The 20546-nt window shown below is 38.6% G+C and overlaps 1 protein-coding gene across 5 annotated transcripts in view; it reads right to left on the bottom strand.

The window, feature by feature from the left end:
• EFR3A (EFR3 homolog A) overlaps positions 1-20546 on the bottom strand; it is a 152679-nt gene that overhangs the window by 32253 nt on the left and 99880 nt on the right. For 4 of the 5 annotated variants that reach the window (XM_067531521.1, XM_067531512.1, XM_067531529.1 and 1 more), the window contains 8 exons: positions 18420-18498; positions 17624-17759; positions 12388-12552; positions 10883-10997; positions 9923-9974; positions 5801-5973; positions 5122-5197; positions 2650-2811 (listed from right to left, as the gene is read on the bottom strand). In XM_067531521.1, coding sequence (XP_067387622.1) covers positions 2650-2811; positions 5122-5197; positions 5801-5973; positions 9923-9974; positions 10883-10997; positions 12388-12552; positions 17624-17759; positions 18420-18498 — 958 coding nt within the window. The remainder of the gene's footprint in view (positions 1-2649; positions 2812-5121; positions 5198-5800; positions 5974-9922; positions 9975-10882; positions 10998-12387; positions 12553-17623; positions 17760-18419; positions 18499-20546) is intronic. The other variant, XM_067531536.1, reaches the window with a different exon arrangement.

Below are 20546 nucleotides of genomic sequence, written 5' to 3'. Positions count from 1 at the left end.
GATACAAAATTATTCAAGATAGTTAAGTCCAAAGCTGACTGCAAAGAATTACAAAGGGATCTCACAAAACTGGGTGACTGGACAACAAAAAGGCAGATGAAATGCAATGTTGATTAGTACAAAAATAACGCACATTAGAAAACAATCTGAACTACATATAAAATGATGGGGTCTAAATTAGCTGTTGCCACTCAAGAAAGATCTTGGATAGTTCTCTGATAACATTTGCTCAGTGTGTAGCAGCAGTCAAAAAGGCAAACAGAATGCCAGGAACCATTAAAAAGGGATAGATAATATTACAGAAAATATCAGAATACCACTATATAATTCCATAGTATGTTCACACCTTGACTATTGCATATAGTTCTGGTCACCCCATCTCAAAAAAGGTATTTAAAATTGGAAAATGGCTAGAGAAAAGCAACTAAAATACTTAGTGTTATAAAACTTGCTTCCATACGAGAAAAGATTTAAAAGACTGAGACAGTTCAGTTTAGAAAACAGATGATGAAAGGGTGATATGATAGATGTTTATAAAATCACAAATATGTAGAGAAAGAATAGAGTAGTGTAATTTACCCCTTCAACATAACACAAGAACCAAGGTTCACCCACTAAAATTAATAGGCAGCAGGCTTAAAACCAACACAAGAAAGTACTTCTTCACACAACACAAAGTCAGCTTGTGGAACTTGTTGCAAGATGTTGTGAAGGCCAAAAAGTAAAATGGAGTTCAAAAAAGAATTGGACTTGTTCTCTGTGAACGTATCTATCAATGACTATTAGTCAAGATCGTCAGGGACACAACCACATGCTCTGATGTTCCTAAATCTTTGACTGTCAGAATCTGGGACTGGATGACAAGGGGAGGGATCATTAGAGAGTTGCCCTATTCTGTTCATTTCCTCTGAAGTATCTGTCATTGACCACTGTAGGAAGACAGGATATTGGGCTAGATGGATCGTTGACCTCACCCAGAATAGCCATTTTTGTGTTCTTATCCTTCTGTCTTTATTCATCAGTCCCCACAGCTTTCCTCTACAGTAAAAGTTCTTCTACAAGGATTGATTATGCTTTAACACAATATAAAAGGGACAATGAATGGACAGAAATACATCTATTAATATATATACATACGTGATTCAAGAAAGCATTCCAATGATTTTGACGTCTTCTCCTTTAGCAATCTGATACATTCTTGGGGAAGACTGCATATTGTAGAAGTTGGAGCCAAATTCAAGTAATGGGGACCTCACAAGGAAGGAATACTTTTCCTCATTGTATCTTCTTAATGTATTTTTTTTAATTAAAATCGGCCATGGACTGAATGGTATGGTTCCAGATTTGAATGTCTCACTCACACTCACACTCAATTTCCATGCATTAATACGTTTGCAGTGTTATTGTACTCATGTTTGTCTCAGGATATTAGAGTGACAAGGTGGCTGAGGTATGATGGGTTTGCCTGGGTTCCTTTGTTTGTGTATCTTGGGAAGCATGTAGAAGATCCTTAGGGTGGGTTTGTGGGGGATGGTGTTGTAGAGTTTCTCTTGGAGCTGTTTGGGGAAGGATTTGATATCTTTAAATTCCTTAAGAACCTTAAACACACTTAAAACTGCCTTCACCAAACAAAGACACTCCACTGGAGAAGTAGATCACATCTGGAATGGGTCACCCAAATATCCTGAGAGAATCTACTCAATATGGTAAAAAACCCTCTGACCACACACCCCTACTTGTCACCTGCCACGTCACACTGGAATCCATATAGGTTATCATTAAACAATTACAACCCACATTTGATGGGTTGCAATCATATCCTGAAAGAAATCTTTCCTCCACCCTCTCTTCTGGCCTTCAATACAACACCCAACCTCGCCAAGCTCATCAGCAGAAGCAAGTTCCCCAGAGACCAGGACACACCAACTCAAAGTGGCACCAGACCCTGCCATAACAGATGCAAAACCTGCAGAAGTATCTCCACTGCTACAACGATCAATACCTCCCACAACACACCTTTCAAGATCCATGAGTCCTACACATCCCATCACATATAGTGTACCTCATCTAGTGCACTAAATTCCCTAACAACTAAGTAGGTGAAACGAGAAACACTAGTCTCCACTGCACTCACCCAGAAAAATGATAAAAGACTAAACACACCATATCACCTGTGGGCGATCACTTTTCACAAAGCAGTCACTCTATATCTGATCTCTCAGGACTCATATTCAAAGGAAACTTGCACAACATCTTCAAAAGACAAGCCTGGAAGCTTTAAATTCATAATGTTGCTAGACACTAAAAATCATGCACTTAATAGAGTGACTGGATTTATGGCTCATTACAACAATCTGTAACCCACTAATCCCCTTTTGTCCTAAGACTGCTGATGTGTTAACTGGTCACTTCACCTTGAATGGTCTCTCCCAACATGTGTTAACCTCTTATGCTAAACGATCTGTTCCACTTTGTATTTAACTGAAACAGTCTGGCTACCTTTCCCAGACCTGAAGAGCTCTGTGTAAGATCAAAAGCTTGTCTCTTTCACCAGTAGAAGTTGGTCCAATAAAAGTTATTACCTTAACCACCTTGTATCCATAAATATACCATTAATGGATTCATCCAAATCTCATTCCTGAAGCTTACCTGCAAAGCAATGGCCAGTCGAATGAGGTCAATAACCACTTCTTCATTGGCTAGTTCAATTGTTATAAGGGCTAGAGAAGTGTACAGCAGCTCAAAATTCTTTTGGACATTGTCTTCTTCTTTACAGCCTAAGTAGATGTGCCTGTACAACTGCTGTCCGTGCTATGAAGTGCAGAAAGGAGATATTCGGAAAAGAGACATTCAATACTATCAATAAAGAATATTTTACAATACAGCAGAATAGGTTATTAAATAAAAGAGCATTAAATGGCACTCAAAGTGGAAGGCTTACATTAATATGCAATTGTGTGTGAACACAATTTTGAGTCTTACACAATATGTTTAAAAGACCAAAGTGATACAGAACATTATACAAAAATCCTCTGCCAGGTTTTACATTCACATGAAATACTTAATAAAATGAACATTTACATAAGTTTTTGGAAGTGGTGGGAGGGTGATGAAAAAATAGATCTTCGGCAAAATTTTCAAACATGCCTAAGTGACTAATGAGCCCAAATACCATTTTCAGAAGTGAGTAAGTCACTTGGGAGCCTAAATCCCATTTGCTTTCAGTCAGAATTAGGCTCCTAATTGCCTAAGTCTCCTTTTGAAAAGGAGACTTAGGTACATTTTCAAATATTGCTTTTTACCCTGTTGAATAGCAAACCAATTCACAGTAACATTGCTAATTATAGACTAATTGTAATCCACACTGTTAAGAAACGTCCTAAGCATCAGTCAAATCTCTTCTTCAAAGAAATGATTATTTCAAGGCAAAGAATGAACATGTAATAAGAATGATCTAGAAAGGCCATTGCTTATGCAACCCTCTGCTCACGGTTTTTCCCTTTTCTATCGAATGGCCCAACATGTTCTTGGAAGTGATAGACAAATGTATAGGTGGCAGAAGTATTAATATTACTTGACATCAGTTAGAAAGAGGAAAATAAAGGTTTAAAATATAGCGATCCAAATGGATTCAGTCCTTTGTTATACAAATAGCATCTTACTATCTCAAAACTGCTGCAGCCTAACTGAGCCTGATATTTCTAGCTAGCACATATGTATATCATAACAATCACAATACTAGTTAGTAAAACCTCTGTTAGGAAATTATTTACACCACTGCCAGAATATGTTACTAGTTATATATGCAGTATTCCCATTGGGAAGCATAAAAGTGTTTGACCAGCAAATTATTTCTCTACCTCAGTGTCAGCATCCTTATTTCAAAAACTAACACTTCTAAACTAATCTGAATTTTAACATCTTGTGCCCAACAATGCATGTGATCAAAAAATCTAATTATGAGGATTTCTTTAAATTTGTTTAGTTTTTTTCTTTATTTTTTCCATACATCATTCACCTCTTAGACTTGGTAGGGCAAGAAAGGCATTATATGTCCATAGCCAGAGACTGTGACATTAGATACAAAATTTTATCTGATCCTGCAGTGAAGGCATAATGAGAAGCAAGTTTGATAGGGAGAAGTCTTTTAAACAAATAAGAATACTTCTTTTAATGATATGAGGTAAATTGAAAAGATACCACAATACATTACTTTTTGGGAAAATCATTTTTCTTTTCTTTGCAAGTTTCTCTTGTATTAGTCCTTTAACATTTTTCTGAAAACATTCTAGTAGCAAAATATATAAATGTGTTAAAAATACAGGCAACTATTTTGTTTGGAAATGTGTTGCCCGATTCTTTAGTGGTTATTGATTATTGTTGATTTCCAATTAATTACCAATTGAAAGATCTGGGGATTGCAGAGTTCTAGTCCCAGAATTGGACACAACAGAATCAAGTTTATCAAGTTCAATATCTGGTTGGAAACCCAGGTGTGCAAAATGATGACATCCACAATGAGGGCAAAGCAAAGCTTTAATCACTTTTATTAGTGTAATTAGTAAAGATACAAATGCTCTGAACCACTTATCTACTCTAAAGTTCATAGGCCTCGAAGCATCATGCTAACCACTTAAGCTAATGCCTTACAGGATATACAGGCCTGAAGGTTGCTTGTGTTATTGCTAAGTGAAGTAAATTGCTAAAGCTAGCTCTGTGGGCTACAAATGTCTTTTAAAAAAAATCCCTGAGGCTAATCGTACTGGAGGAACACACTGAAGTTAATGGTGTTCCATATGATTCTGGCTCCACAGAATTTACTTCAAGACCCGGGCTTAAAGCCCTGATTCTGCAAAGACTTACACAAGTAACTAACCTCATGCATGCAAGACTCCCACTGAATTTGAGATTAAGCTGTAAATTCTTCAGTGCACAGAACTGTCTCTGAAATGCTGCAGTACCTTGCTTTTAAGGTGCTATAAATTCAAAAAAAATCATGACAATTTGATATTGAGATTTTTAAATTTGATGTGAAAGTGTTGCAGCAAAGAAAGACAAGTTAATGATTCAGCAACTTTATATGGTGCTTCAAAGGAAAAAAAATAACTTTCATGCTATTACCTTCTTCATGAAGCTCACGTCTTGCCTTGAAATTTTGTCTCGTTTTATCTTTAGATCAGAAACATCTGGTATTATTCTACAAAGGCAACAAGTATGTCATTTTAATAAAATAATCTTACTATTTATAATGTATTAAGGGAAGTTGTTTGGGGGGGAAAAAACAGGCTGTGTAATTTATATGAGCTATTCAAAACATTCTTGCAATTTCCATTTTAATTATACCCCTGTTTAGCAATCACATTCAATTTTCAGTTTTAAAGATAAAACAAAAATAATTATGACTCAAGCATAGAAGATAGCATTTCAAAGAGCAAAAACTATCTCCTACAAAGTACAAATACAATTACAAACTTAACTAAACCAACAACTACTCAGAATGTCCATTTAATACACAATACATTAGGGCTTGGACATAGAACCATCTTTCTTTCCTTTAATCAGTATAATGGTTTTCCAGTTTTGTTATGACAAGATGGACTATTACTAAAATGCACAGTAAACAGTAAGACATGGGAAGCTGTGTGTGCAAGGAACCATACCTAACAACTTAAGGCCTGGGAAAATAGTGAATTAAAATGTTTGTGCTTGGAAAAATATAATTAACTATATGCATTACTTTAACATTTGGATATTAAACTAGCAACAATTATCATTAGGGCCATTAAAACCAGAACATTACCTTATTCCTCTAAGTTTTGCTCTGTTGTCATGCCGATCAATAAGATTATGCAATATTTCCAAGACCAGCTGTCTTAATTCAGAGTCTTCCATGAGTGAAGGAGACAATAAAGGATCAAGAAACGGGGCAGGAAGAGCAGCAGCAATAGTCTTTGCATTATATCCTGCAGTCACCTGTTCATTGTTCAAGAGAACATAAATAGTGCCACTGTAAACCATTTTTATGTTACTACATAGGAATTGTTCACAATTGTCTCAATTTCTGAGTGAGCAGGTTTTGTTCAGTGTTTGGGAGGATAGATTAATTTGTAAATGCAATAAACTTTGGAATTTGATGACTTGGCTACTTATTCATTCATCCTTAATATTATCTTAAGAGTTTTTAAAAACTGGATTTCTGGGTCTCCTTTGCCCCTGCTGAAAAGAAAAATATTTCTTAAACTGGATATTACAGGAATGCCCTATCCCATGAAAGGTGTGCACTGAATGAAGCAACAATTTCTGCAAATAACTGCCTCTTTTAGGGCCTGATCCCATATTCACTAAAGTCTGACTGGTCTTTGGATCTTGGCCTGAAAGCCCTGATCATACAATTGTATCCATGTAGGCAGACCCCTCTGCCTGTGTGAAAGCAGCCCCAAAATCAGCACCTACCATGTACATTTCAAGCTCCTTTACACAATATGAGATTGGATAATATAGTGGAAAAACTATGTACTAGGCACAGATGGTTTTTAACCATTCAACCTAAACAATTAGGTTAGGAGCTCTGCCTCATTAAATTTGTCCCTTAACAGCTGAACCATGTATGCAACAAGCTCTCCCTTGTACATTATCTAACACTCTTAGCCCCATGCAATTCAGCCTTTCTTTGCTAAGAAAATTGGTGAAAAAAACACATTGATATTGCAAGTGTTGTGTATACAAAATGTGCTACTTTCAAACCCACATAACTTGACCAATTTTACTGGAAAATTCAAATATAACTCCTCTTGATAACAGCAATTTGATGGATGAATAACTTCCCAGCCACACAACTTTCCACACTACATCTATTTGTGAAAAAAAATTCATGATTAATTTTTGTTTTTGTTTTTAACTTTCCACCCCACTCTGTGTACTCAAACAGCTGAATTTTTAAAGGAGTTTTGAGCAGACACCAGAACTGGAAAATTTCAGCCCAAAAATTCATTAGCAAATGAAAACACATAGCTATTGATAGTCTAATCATAATCTATTATTGCTGGGTACTAAAATATATGTAGGAGTTCATGCATGTAATGCTTATATTTGGCAGTGATTCTAATTCAGTGATCAGTAAACTTCCTGCCATATTTATTACTTGAGACACAAGGTGGGTGAGGTAACATCTTTTATATCTATATCTTTTATGTGTTTTGAGTAGATACACTGGATTTATGGCTTATTACAGCAACCTACTACAGCACTAACAACCCCCCCTCTGTCCTAACCCAAGCTGCCTTTTCTTTTTTTCCTTCCTTCTCCCCTATGACTGGAGGGCTGTTAATGGGCCTCTTCACCTATAATGGTCCCTTGGAATACATGGGACGCTCTGAGTACGTTTCCCAGACTGGAAGAGCTCTGTGTAAGCTCGAAAGCTTGTGTCTCTCACAAACAGAAACTGATCCAATAAAACATATTACCTCACCGCCTCGTCTCTAATATCCTAGGATCAACATGGCTACAAGAACACTGCCTGCCATGTTACTTTTCACATAAAGAGCATAAAATAATCCAAGCATAATAAAGGTTCTGAATGCCATATGACCATAGGTAAATTTACTACTTGACATTTATGTAGTACTTTCAGAAGAGTCCAGAGCCCAGAACTTCCTAATTAGGCACCTAGACAAGTGACCAATTTTTCAAGAGTGCTCAGCAGCAAGCAACAGCCATTGGTACGGCATGCAAAGCACTTCTGAAAATTTAGCCACTGTATCTAGGAGTCTACACAGCAATGTAAGCCCAGGCACTAGCCTAACACTCCTTGTGTCCATACACCAATTGTGTTAACCTAGGGCTCAAACCTTGGGTCCCAGGACCCTGCTGGTCTGGAGGGTCCAAGCCTGTGTTAAGCAGGGAGCTAGGATCCAAGCCCTATTGCTTTCCTGTGTGCATGCAGCCCCAGCTTGACCTGGGTCCTAGAAGTCCTCCAGGTGTAGCCCAGAGTTCCTTGGGGCAACTTTTTTAGTCCTCTTTATGCTGACAATCTGTGGGGCAGTCTATAGACTATTAAAAAAAGAAGACATCTCCATCTGCAAAGGCAGCAGCTCAGATCAGGGTTAACACTCTGTCTGCGAAGCACTGGTCTGCAAGCACACTATCAGAGAGCCTGCAGGGTTTTCAGTGGAGACCAATCAGAAGAAGCTTTTTGCAAAGAGAAATGCTTCCTGGTCACAAGAGCATAGCCATATTTTGGTGTATGCTGCCTTGGCACTGCTGCACATAACCCCACAGAAGGCAGGGGTACCCAGGAGCAAGCAGAAAGCAGAGCAGGGACCAAGTGGCTGCCCTACAGGGCAGGGGAGTTGCAGAACTCCTGACTCAGCAGGGCTGGGAGAGATGACCCAACGCCTTGGCTGCTCCTCCTCCCTGCAGGGCAGCAGCTTGGTCCCCACTTCATTCTCTGGCCCTCCTGGGGACTGTGTGTGCAGAGGTGCTCGAGCAGCATGCAGTGTGAGGGCCGTGAGTGGGAGCCAGTCCCAAAACTTCCTCACAGGCTCTCAGAAATCCCTTTTCCCTGCCTCTCGGGATGCAGCAGGACAGGGATAAGGCATCCCCAGGCGGTGCGAGAGCACACTGCTCCCCAACCCCAGGGAATGCACTTCACCACTCTGTCGCTGGCAGGAGCCAGGTTGGAGCTTGTGGGTGTCTTTCCTCTGAAACCTACATTTACTGTCAACTTCAAAACAAACCAAAACAAAAAAAAGCAACCAAACAAAAACACCTTCACTGCACATCCCTTTTTAAAAATTAAGATTTGCTAAGTTTCATTGCAATAGTTTGACAGCCCTGGAGACTGGTGTCCTAATTATTCTCAGAACAGGTGCATGTGGGTAGTTTCTTGCCCATGTGACTCAGCGCAGAGGTAGAGTTTGTTATAAAAATCATAAAATCAAAGTTCCAAAATAATAATTGGAATAGAAATGTGCTTTATAACCGCTTTATGTGAGAGGTTTGAGACATATTAAGAACATGTGTTTGCTCACTTGATTCAATCCCAATGACCAATTTTGATTTAAATTTAAACTGAATCTCTTTTCTGATTTGTTCAATTAAAAAAATTCCATAGGCTATGCAGAGAATATAAAATGACAAAATTAAATGTACATTTTTCTTGGATTACATATATGAAGGCCTTTCAGTGTATGCATACCTATTATATAAGAATTATCAAAATCGTAAACTAAGCAAACATTTTACCCCTTCTACCAATGATGAGTTACTAAAACCAACTGAAACTCATAAGATGTTTCCTAGAACCCTGGGGCATTTGGCAAATTTCATATTTAAGTGTAATTTGAATGGCTGAAGAAACTTGACTGTTTAAAAACATTATATTTGTGAAAAATCAATATTTGTAATTATGCCTTTAAGAAGATGAGGAAGGCTTGGGAGGCTAGGCACTACCTGAGTGATGGTGCCTGAAGTGCTATGTCATTTTAAGACATAATGCCTCCTAAGCCATTGGGAGCTTAATAAGCGCCCACTGCTACATCTTTAAAAGGGTACCAAAAATGGTTTACCAATTACAGCTCTCCTAGTGGTGGAGTGGGGGGAGGAAGGGGAAGATTGCATTTTGAGATTGCTAGCACTGCTGGCAGAACTAGACACTTCAACTCTCTTACATTCTTTGGGCCTAGAGTCCCTATTATGACTGACATCCTTTAAATTGCTCTGGGAGAATGAAGGATTATCTCCTGAGCTATTTGTAATGTACCTATTCTTGAGCATCTGTGATTTTACCCTATATATCTACAGATCTGGGTAGTGTGAACATGTACACTGCATTTCAAAATTTCACTAGAATCAATTCTGTGGATTTACAGAGTAAATTATCTACAGTATATTTTAGAAAATATATTTAAAAAACAAGGCTTACCATAAGTAAAGACCTCAGCAACATGATCTGAATCCGCCTGGTTCCCAAATCCCTAGAATTGGAGGGGGAAGTGGAGGATACTCAAAAATTAGCCAGAGAAACTGATTCAAGCTAACTTCAAAATATTATTCAACTGCAAATACTGTTTTTAATAATTTCTTGTGTACCAAGAGAAAATAAAGCTAGGAGAGCAAGGTATAAAAGTCTAACAAAAAAATGTGAACACCTACAAATGAGGTACAAATAAATTATTAAAAATCTGTTTCAAAGGGATAGTTACAGAAAGGCAGACAACTGAGTAAGGAATTAGGCACAAAGAACATACAAAGTAACACAGGAAAATGCTGTAAATAGAGGGGTCTTATTGTCAGAAGTGCTGAGCAGTGGTAGCTTCCAATGAATTCTAATGGAATTGTGCGTGTTTAGCATCTCTTAAGTGTCCAAGTTAAACACCCAATTTTAAAATGAAAAAGAAGCCATCTGAAATGAAACAAGTTCCATATAATTTCCCCAGCATGACTCCTGCTCAATCTTAAAGTCAATTAGTATAGATTGAAGCAGAGAACTTTCTGAATTATTCAGCTATCTAAAAATTTGTAGTCTGAAGACAACTCCATGACTAAGAAAGCATACTTCATAAAAATATATGGAATTAATGGAGCATTAAGTGCACTGATTTTTAGAATCTGTACAAGTTTGAAGAGCAGAAATTTTGTAGTGCAAGATACATAGGGCTTTCCTATCAACTGTATTAAAGTGGCATTTTGGACACTGGGTTCATACGGCTCTCAGTGTGTGTGGCTTGTTTATCACGTTTAATAGAAACCTGGTACTGAGAGTTATTTTAAATTCCATTTTTTAAAAGTTCTACCTTAGCAGGGCTTCAGAACAGAGAAGAGTTCATATTCAGTAGCTCAAAACAAACAAACAAACAAACAAAAAAAGCAACAAAGTACAAACCCAAGGTGGCTAGTCTCCAGCGAATGTGAAGTGGTCCCGAAAACAGGTACTTTCCCCATAACGAACATCATGATCTCTGAACGCTGGTAATCTGGAAGATTGCCTCCAAAAAACCCTAAATATAAATGGAGAGAAAGAGAACGTTTCAGGCTACTCTTTAATACTTTAAGGAATAAAATATCTATTCCATCTGGGTCTCATGTACCTTTTGAAATTTTCTATTTTGTATTATGGTTGTAATAGATAGCTGAGTCATCATCTGTGGAGTGCTGCTCATTAATATACACCATCTTGTCATGACTGCCTCATTCTCCCTCTTCCCCTCAACACACACACACTTTCTATTCTCATCTTTCCTGAGTAATTATACTATTTAAACAAGGGCATTTGACATTAATTGCAAGTTAAAGTATTCAGGAGCTGGACATTTTCCTAGCTAGAACAAACTTTAATTCTTTACCTTTGCACTCACTTATGCTATTATTAAACATGAATAGGGTGCTTAAAGAAGAACCTTTACAAAAACAGTATGACTATGCTCTTTCTTCACCTACAAACTACCATACAGTAATGTTCAATCTGAATTTTTGAGCTAGCAAAATTTCTAAAACCATGTCCAAGTTTTCTTTAAAAAATTGAGTCTTACAATGAAGTTGAGAAATAGTTACTGCAATTGTAAGGGTTATTTATATAGAGAAATTTAAGAGATGAATTTTTCAAATTTGCTGAACAAAAAATGTGAGGGAAACAGACCTAAATAATTGGGGGAAATTTAAAGTAATAATTTTCATTAAATGTATAGCAACACAAATAGCACTAAAATAACAGGAATGTCTGAAAAGAGAGGTTATGTTAATTAAATTATTTACAGAAGTGAATCTAAAATAGGATTGTGTGTCTTTTGGAAACACTGCAGTAACCCTAGAAATACAAGCAGCCAGTAGGTGTCATTGTTGCTGCTATGTTTGATTTTTGCTCAAGTTTTCAAGCAGTAACAATTAAAATACCTCTCACTACTGTATATTATGATGCCCATGTGGTTTTATATCATATAGATATCATACACAGCATACATTAAAAACACGGAAACTTAAGATAGCAGCTTTATATTTCAAGGGATATCATGTTTTAGGTAAGAGGCATAAACTCAGATTTTTATTAGTATTTTTTTCAACGCGCAATATTAATCAGCTATGTGACTCTGCAGAAGTGACAGCATTCCATTTTTTTTTTTTGTGGTGATTCAGCAATTGAGATCATATTGACCCAGTTGACAAGTAAAAAGACAGGTCCTCAATCCCACAAGCCCAGACCATGTTCTAAAAGCTGGTGCAGTCAGACTCTTATATTGGTGGGAATGAAGCAAAATAGAGAAGAGGAGAAAGACAAGACCTTCACTTAAAGGAGTAGACTTCATACACGTGTTTAGACTTCATACACGTCAGTTCAAGTTAACTTTTTGAAGTGAGTCCATGTTCAATAGAAAAAAAAAAAACTTCACTCACCAATTGTTTGAATAATGGCATTCTGGACAATCCGCTCATCGCTCTCTTTGGAGCTTGTGCTGAAACTGGCACTGCCAGTTGAACTACGCCTCTCACCTAATTCAAAATCAACACTTAGACGCAAGTGCTTCAGTAGAGTGTTAAACACTTCCAAGACTGTTGGGCCTGTAAAGCAACAGATAATAATGGCTGTAGTTTTTCAATGAAAAATGCCTAACAAAACTAGATAAATCCTTCAACCATCTCTTTTTAAGAGAAACTGTATATTATACTGAAAAACACAGGTGAACTTGGTTTGTTCAAAGGAAAGGTAAGCAATCAGACTCAGTGTTCAACAGAAAACCACAGGGAGCATTATGGCTATTTTTAAGATGGCAAAATTTACAAGCAGGTAAAGAAGTAGGCACGTGAGAAAATTTTATTCTTAAGTCCCAGAAAAATCTGTCCCTACATGGCTTTTGAAAATGGGACTTCGACTGCAAGGGTCAGGGACTTAAGGTAAATTTTTCACACACACCTAAGAGCTTGATAATAGTAAAATTTAAATGCATATGCCCTCTGAAGTCTAAAACTTTGTCTATATAAGGAAAATTAACTGCTGCTAATAATAGGTGTCGTCAATGGATGCACCTGCATACGCACACACGCACACTTGCAGTTACACTAAGAAACAACTTAGTTCAACAGTTTCATAAACGTCAGTTAAATGCGGCTTCATTTCTAGGCTTAGGGTTCCAACCCGTTTTGATCACTGTTTCCGAGACAGTGTTGAATACAGTTTGTCCTTGTCTACACTTGCATTTAAATCTTTTCAGCTCAACTCACTGTTGTCAGCCATGCATTTTTTCACATTGTAGACAAGGCTAATAGGTCTATTTGTGCAAGTCAGACCATCTTACAGGTGGAAGGATCAGACCCTTACTTAGATCAACAATGAAAAATGTAACAAAACTGCAGGCAACAGGGCAAACAAAGCAGAAAAAAGGAGCTCTTAGGTTAGAGTAGTTCCCACAGAGTAAGTAATTTAATTTGATTGTCTTCAGTTCCTTGTTGGTTCCTCAGGTTTTATAAAAAACAAAATGATTATACATAATGAAATTGTGTATTTCATGGACTATCACCAGGAGAAAGAGTCAAATGCTATACAAGATCACAAAGGCTGCAAAGGATTTGCACTAAGTGGAAGACTGATGTCTTCCAAATAATTTAAAAGTTCTATTTTTACATAAGCCCCACAATTAAGTTAAATAAATTTCCTCATTTAAGAAATTAATTAGAAAAGTGTATTTAACGCCCAATTTTTCAAATTAAAAACAATTTAAAATTAAGTTGTATGATGTGCCATTTATGAGATTCTAAATACATTGTCAATGGCAAATTTAATCTAGAAACCATAACTGTGTGTGTTTTCAGATTCCATAGAGCATTTTGGAACACTACTTCCATGCATCCAGAGTATAACAGAATTAAGCCACCAAGTTGAAGTATATTACTGGGTCAGTGGCAGCCTGTAGGAAAGCTGAAGGGTAGTCTTTTCAGATACCTCTCATTAAGGCTAATAGAACATCAATTACTAATCAGACATGTGACAAAAGGAAAAGAAGCACAATCACATAACATGCATTCACTGGTGGTTGGAGCCTAACATTGATTTGGAAATGACAACAAATTATCTGGAAAAGGGGGTGAGCAGAGAGGTGGCAAAATTTGCAGACGATACTAAACTCCTCAAAATAGTTTAGTTAAAAGCTTAAGTTAAGTTCAAAGGTGGAATCTCCATCCTTAGAGGTCTTAAAGGTCCAGCTTAATAAATCCCTGGCTGGGATGATTTAGTTGGGGTTGGTCCTGCTTTGAGCAGTGTGTAGGACTACATGACCTCCTGAGGTCCCTTCTAACCCTAAAATTCTATGATACTATGAAAGCTGACTGCAAACCATTACAAAGGGATCTCACAAAAATGGATGACTTGACAACCAAATGACAGATGAAATTCAGTGTTGATAAGTACAAAGTAATGCACAACAAAAAAGTAATCCCAATTATACATACATAGTAATGGGGTTTAAATTAACTGTTACCACCCAAGAAAGAGTGCAGTAGCAGTCAAAAAAGCAAACAGAATACTAGGAACCATTAGGAAAGAACTAGATAAGACAGAAAATATCAGAATGCCACTGTACAAATCAATGGTATGCCCGCACCTTGACTACTGTATGCAGATCTGGTCGCTTTATCTCAAAAAAGAAACAAACATTCAGATTGGAAAAAGATACAGAGAAGGGCAACAAAATGACTAGGATTATGGAATAGCTTCCATATGATGAGTAAATGACTGGGATTGTTCATCCTCAAAGAGAGACAACTAAAGGGGGATATGATCGAGGTCTATAAAATCAAGAATGTTGTGGAAAAAGTGAATAAAGAAACATTAATTACCCCTTCACGTAACACAAGAACTAGGAGTCACCAAATGAAATTAATTGACAGTGGATTTAAAACAAACCTATGGAAGCATCCTACACACAACACAATCAACATGTGGAACTCATTTCCATAGGGTGTTATGAAGGTCTCTCAAAGATGCAGATAAAGCTATCAAAGAGATTTTGCCTGGGAAAGCAGCAGGCAATGATGAGATACCTCCAGATCTCCTAAAGGCAGGTGGGAGAAAGCTTGTGATTAACATCCAGGTACTTCTCTGCACCTATTGGAAAGAAAGCCACATACCCCAGGATCTGAAAGATGCAAACAAACAATTACTTTATACAAAAATAAAGGGGACAGAGCAGACTAAATAACTACCAAGGAACATCTTGCTCAGTGTGGTCAGCAAGATGCTTGCAAGAGTCCTGCTGAAACACCTCCAAGTTCTTGCTGAGAGAGTTTATCCTGAGAGCCAGTGGGGGTTCAAAGCCTGTCACGCCACAATTGATATGTTCCTCACAATGCGCTTGTTGCATGAAAAAAGCAGTGAACAACAGGCATCTCTCTCATTCATTGACCTACAAATGGCCTTTGACTGAGTTAGGGGGATGGCATATACAAGATCCTGTTGAAAACTAGTTGTCCACAAAAAGTGCTCTCCCTATTTAAGGAGTTCCATGAAGGAATGAAGGCAACTATCCAGTATGAAAATGAAACATCATCTGAGTTTAGCATTGATACTAGCATGAAGCAAGGCTACATCTTAGTGCCTACCGGATTTGATATCTTCTCTATTCTTAAGTATGCTTTCGGAAAAGATCAATCTGGTGTACTAGTAGAATCATCATTTGGGATCAGCTCTTTGCAGATGACGCTGAATTAATCTCTAATTCACCCGATGAATTGCAGATCATGATGAATAAGTTCTCTGATGCATGTATCAAGTTCGGCACGGTAAACAGTTTTAAGAAAACAGTTATCAATAAAGAAGCTCATGTCAATGTGGATCATTTCTGCTATCTCGGCTCAACTTTAACCAACTCACTTAGCCTTGATACAGAACCTGAGGTGAGAATCAGCAAAGCCTCTGTCACCTTTGGCAAATTTACCTCATGTGTCTGGAACAACAAGCTGCTAACCTTGAATAGAAAGATGCCCATTTATCAGACTTGTGTCCTCAGTACCCTCCTTTACAGCTGTGAAAGCTGGGTCACATATTCCAAGCAGGAGTGGAGATTGAACAATTTCCACCTTCGCTGTCTCAAAATAATCCTTGGAGTCACTTGGGACCAACGGATCACTTGAGAGAACCAGCCTACAGTCTACGCAGACTATGCTGGATGCTCGCAGACTTTGCTGGCTGGGACACATAGAGTGCATGCCTCAAGATCATTGTTGAAAGTTTTACTCTATGGCCAATTCAAGAACTACCTGCAATGCAGAGGAAGGCCAAAGCTCCGATACAGTGACAAGGTCAAGCAAGGTCTCAAGAAATTTAACATTCTCCACTGACAATTGGGAGAGCACTGTCCACAACTGCTCAGTCTGGAGAAGCCTGGTCAAGGCTGGTGCAGTCATCGTGGAGAGTCAGAGCCCACACTGAGGCCTCTAGGCAAGCCAGGAAGCAGAGTGTGCTGCAACCTCCATCTGGCAAGTGAACCTGTAGCCACTATGGAATGATCTGTCGCTCGCACATTGGGCTCCTCTCCCACACTACTGCCAAGCACCATTGTTTGACCGACTTTGTCGTGTTTCCTTTCATTGGTCAAGATGTTGGATGGCCACATATATGAAGGTAAAAATGTATAACTGGTTTAAAAAAAACTGGATAAAATTCAAGGATGATGAGTCCATCAATGGCTATTAGTCAAGATGGTCAGGGATGCAACACAATGCTCCAGTTGTCCCTAAGCCTCCAACTGCCAGAAGCTGGGACTGGACAAAGGGATGGATCACTTGATTGCCCTGTTCTACTCATTCCCTCTGAAACATCTGGCATTGGCCACTGTTGGATAACAGGATACTGGGCAAGATGGACCACTGGTCTGACCCATACTTATGTTCTAAGGATCAGTATTGACACATCTATCTAGTTCCATAAGAGTCCCCTCCCCAAGCAGCTGCAGTACTTGTGACTTAATTTTGCCTCCTAATTAGAACTAGATTAAGTCTGAAACAATGTTGAATTTCATCAAAGTCTCTCATCTAGGTTTTCATTTATTAAACAAAAATTCTGCATTGTACCTGGGTTCCTCAAATCCCTTTTGATTCTTCCCCAAAGTTTCACAATTACTTTTGTATCAGGGCTTCATCAAATTTCCTTAGTAAGGACTCCCAATAGTCTTGCTCCCAGCCTACTGCCCCAGTTCCCTCTGTGGAAGGAGCTCTGACAGTTCCACTCTGGGCTCTTTGACCACTGCTCTTCCCTTAGAAGTTTTCCTTCTGTCGGTTTTTGTGGAAACTCTTAGACCTTGGCCCCTCTCTGACTAAGCAATAGACCTGATCTCTCTCACATAATTACTTAAATTTACATCCCCCAGAATTCCTGTTCATAAAGGGCTGAGGCCCTGTAACAGTCATGGTAGACCTCACCTGCAATTTTAGGGCCAGTGCTCTTGAACAAGTTCTAAGTGCTGAACAAAATTTAGGGCAAGTTCCACCTACACCCAAGAGAATGAAAAATCTGATTTAATTTTGGATTTGAAAGAAAAGCTACAATGGATAAAAAAACCGCAACAGTTTAAGAATGAATAAAACCTTAAACTCACTGAAATGAATGGTATCAGCCAATTAACTATTTACCATGACTCACCTATGGATCCTTTCGCAGCAATTGCAACTGCTTCCAAAAGAACCTGAATAATGCCTGCTCGGACTCGTGGTGAATCCCTTTTGCGAGCATCAAGGTGTCCCAGGGTCTCCTGTATTACATGATGGGAGTATTGTGCCTGTCAAAGAAAAAAAATGGTTTGTTATTATCTTTAACTAGAAAAGAAAGTACCACACAAAACCATGAAGTCTGAACTTAGCCTGATACTCTTGAGTGGTGTTCCTCTCCTTAGCACTGTTTTTGGGCAGAATTATACATTTCTAAATTCCAATCAATAAAGAGCTGGACTAATGGTGGATAAAGAAAGCCAGGAAGGACCAAATTCCATTAGTACCCCCCATCTTTCAAATTTCTCAAAATGAGGACGGTCTCATTTAAGTGGTACAGTCATAGAATGGCAAATATTAGTTGCGTCATTTATATCAATAGTTTGAATTAATAAGGTGACAATTCTTTGCCTTCTGAATGAGTATGCTTGTTATGACTTGAAAGTCAGTTTTATTCTTCCTCTTTCCCCTCATGTAAAAATGTGAGTACATATAGGATTAGATACTCAACAATTATGATTCTTGGTCACAGTTACAGGATTAAACTGCTTGACAACTACTTGAGGATGAGAACATGTTTTCCTATAAATGGCAGGGACATTGTAGATTCTTTGCCTTCATCTACCACCACCAGAGATCTACCATTATGTGTAAGAGAACATATAATCCATGCAGTCAGCTTTGTTCTTATGGTACACATAGGTCTAACCCCTGGACTAGATCAAACCTACCTGTATAGAATACATGATGATTTTGAAGCAGGAGACAGCAAATTCATTGGGGTCCCAGAGTCTGTGATGGTCTAAATGTCTGTAATAAAATCAAAAGATGTCAATTTTCCCCAGTGTTTTTATACCGATTCTTGAAATATTATGGATTGTATCCTAGCAATTGGTTGTTTTCAGTTATTTTAATCTGAGTCCTGTTTGTAATGATGAGACTATTTTTGTGGTCCCATTTTCATTGCTGTATGTCAAAAGATTATCATGTTAGCTCTTAAATGATGGTCTTGTAAGTATGGAAAAGGACTGGAAGTCAGGAGACCTATGTTCTATTTACCAAAACCTCTGGCCAAAATGTTGACTTTTGGGTGCCTAATGTTGATCACCTTAGTTTCTATTTAGGAACCTAAATAAGTAGCCTTATTATCAGAGGTGCTGAGCATTCACAGGTCTCATGGAATCAACATCCCTGCAAGATAAAGTAGTATTATTTCAATCTTGTAGTTGAGGAAGCTGAGGCATAAAGGCCAACATTTTGAAAATTCATAGTTTGAGTATATGATCCTGTGGGTGCTCCACCATAGGATGTGCACATGCCCATGCACTCTCAGTAACTACAGGCCTATACCTGAACAAAGTAGTATCTTGTGCTTTGAACGAGGACATTTAAGCAAGCAAACATTTGTTGTTGCTCGATTTCTTAACTGCCTGTGGCAACGGACAGAACGTTCTTGTATCCAATGTAATCAGCTTCCCACCATTTCCCTGTGAACACTTTTTTTCCTTAACTCTTTCTTCATTAATTAATCCACTTTAACCTCCACTATCCACTTGTCTGAAGTAAAATATTCCCAGGCAAGCAAGTAGTAAGACAGGCAGTTTCCAAAGGGGGTTCTCAGTTGCACAACAGAGGATCCAGTGGAACAGGTTGGTCGATGCCTTCAACCAAGGTGTCAAAACGGCATCTTAGAAGGATAGGCAGATTGAGTAGAAGTAGCAGTGGAAGGTCCCTCTCTCTGCAGTTTGACTCTTTCAGAGGGTCTCCTGAGGTTTAAAGAAAGTTTGCTGATGATACTGGAATGGTCTGGAGCTAAGTAGTTTGGGATCTCCTAAAGTAGGCAGGCACATTTCATTGCAGGCACATAAATCCCCAGGAACTGCAACTTTGCCCTGAAATCTGTATGCCCGCATCAGTGTGTGATGAGAGGAGTCTGGGTGCTCACTAAAGAGCTTAAGGCCTTTAAATGGCCTCCACAGTGTTTTGTACCTCTCTTGGAAGACCTAAGGATTGGAACCAGGATGTTTCGCTCATGACCACCACCGTGCCATGAAGTTGGAGGCTCTGTTGGTAGCATCTAGAGCAACTTGCAAGGACACTTCTGCAACTAACTCACCCTTGGCAATAGTGGACTGAAATTGATCTTTGTGGTTTTGTGGCAGGTGCTCAGTGTGTTGTAAATTTTGATTATGTTGTAAAATAGTACTTTGACATGGAGACTTGGTAATTGGCAATATGAAACTGAAAAACTGCTGAGTAACGCTGCCTGCCCAGTAAGTCCAGCCACTTGGACTCTTGTCTGATGGAGAAGGTCTAGAGTGAACTTGACGATTCATTTAATTGACCGCATCCTCTACTAGGGAATTGGGGCTGGGGTGAGAGAAGTGTTCCATTGCTTTCCTTCCTTCCTGATTTGCCCACTGACAGGTGGCCACAACTGCAGGAGAAAGCAAGGAGATGCAGGAGTTAGCAAGACCTCATTAGTAGGCAGGGCAATCTTTCTCCTTTGAAGATCCTTTGAGATCCTTTGAAGAAAGGAATTTGGAAGGACGTTGAGGACTCTGATAGCCTTTGGAGAAGGCTTGTATTGGTACTGGAGGTGGAAATGCTGACCAGTAAGATGAAGACCACTGCAAGGTCTTTCCTGACCTCAGAACTCTGGTAAGGTACCAGTACCATAACATGGGTGGTAGTCCTGCATGTATTACAGGGTCATGAGGTATTAGGCGGTGCCACTGATGGTAGGTGTTGATAGTACAGAGCTTGTCCATAAAAGCCTCTGCGGTACCCTTAGAAAAATGTGAGGTCTCCTGAGAGCGGGTCAGACAAGGTGACCTACCCCCTCTTTATTTTCCTGA

The sequence above is a fragment of the Emydura macquarii genome, unplaced genomic scaffold (genome assembly GCF_026122565.2).
Source record: "Emydura macquarii macquarii isolate MOO-44397 ecotype Brisbane River unplaced genomic scaffold, CSIRO-AGI_Emac_v2 contig_369, whole genome shotgun sequence".
Classification (NCBI taxonomy): Eukaryota; Metazoa; Chordata; order Testudines; family Chelidae; genus Emydura; species Emydura macquarii.
The sequence above is the reverse complement of the archived record's forward strand: the minus strand, read 5'-3'. Positions and strand labels throughout refer to the sequence as shown.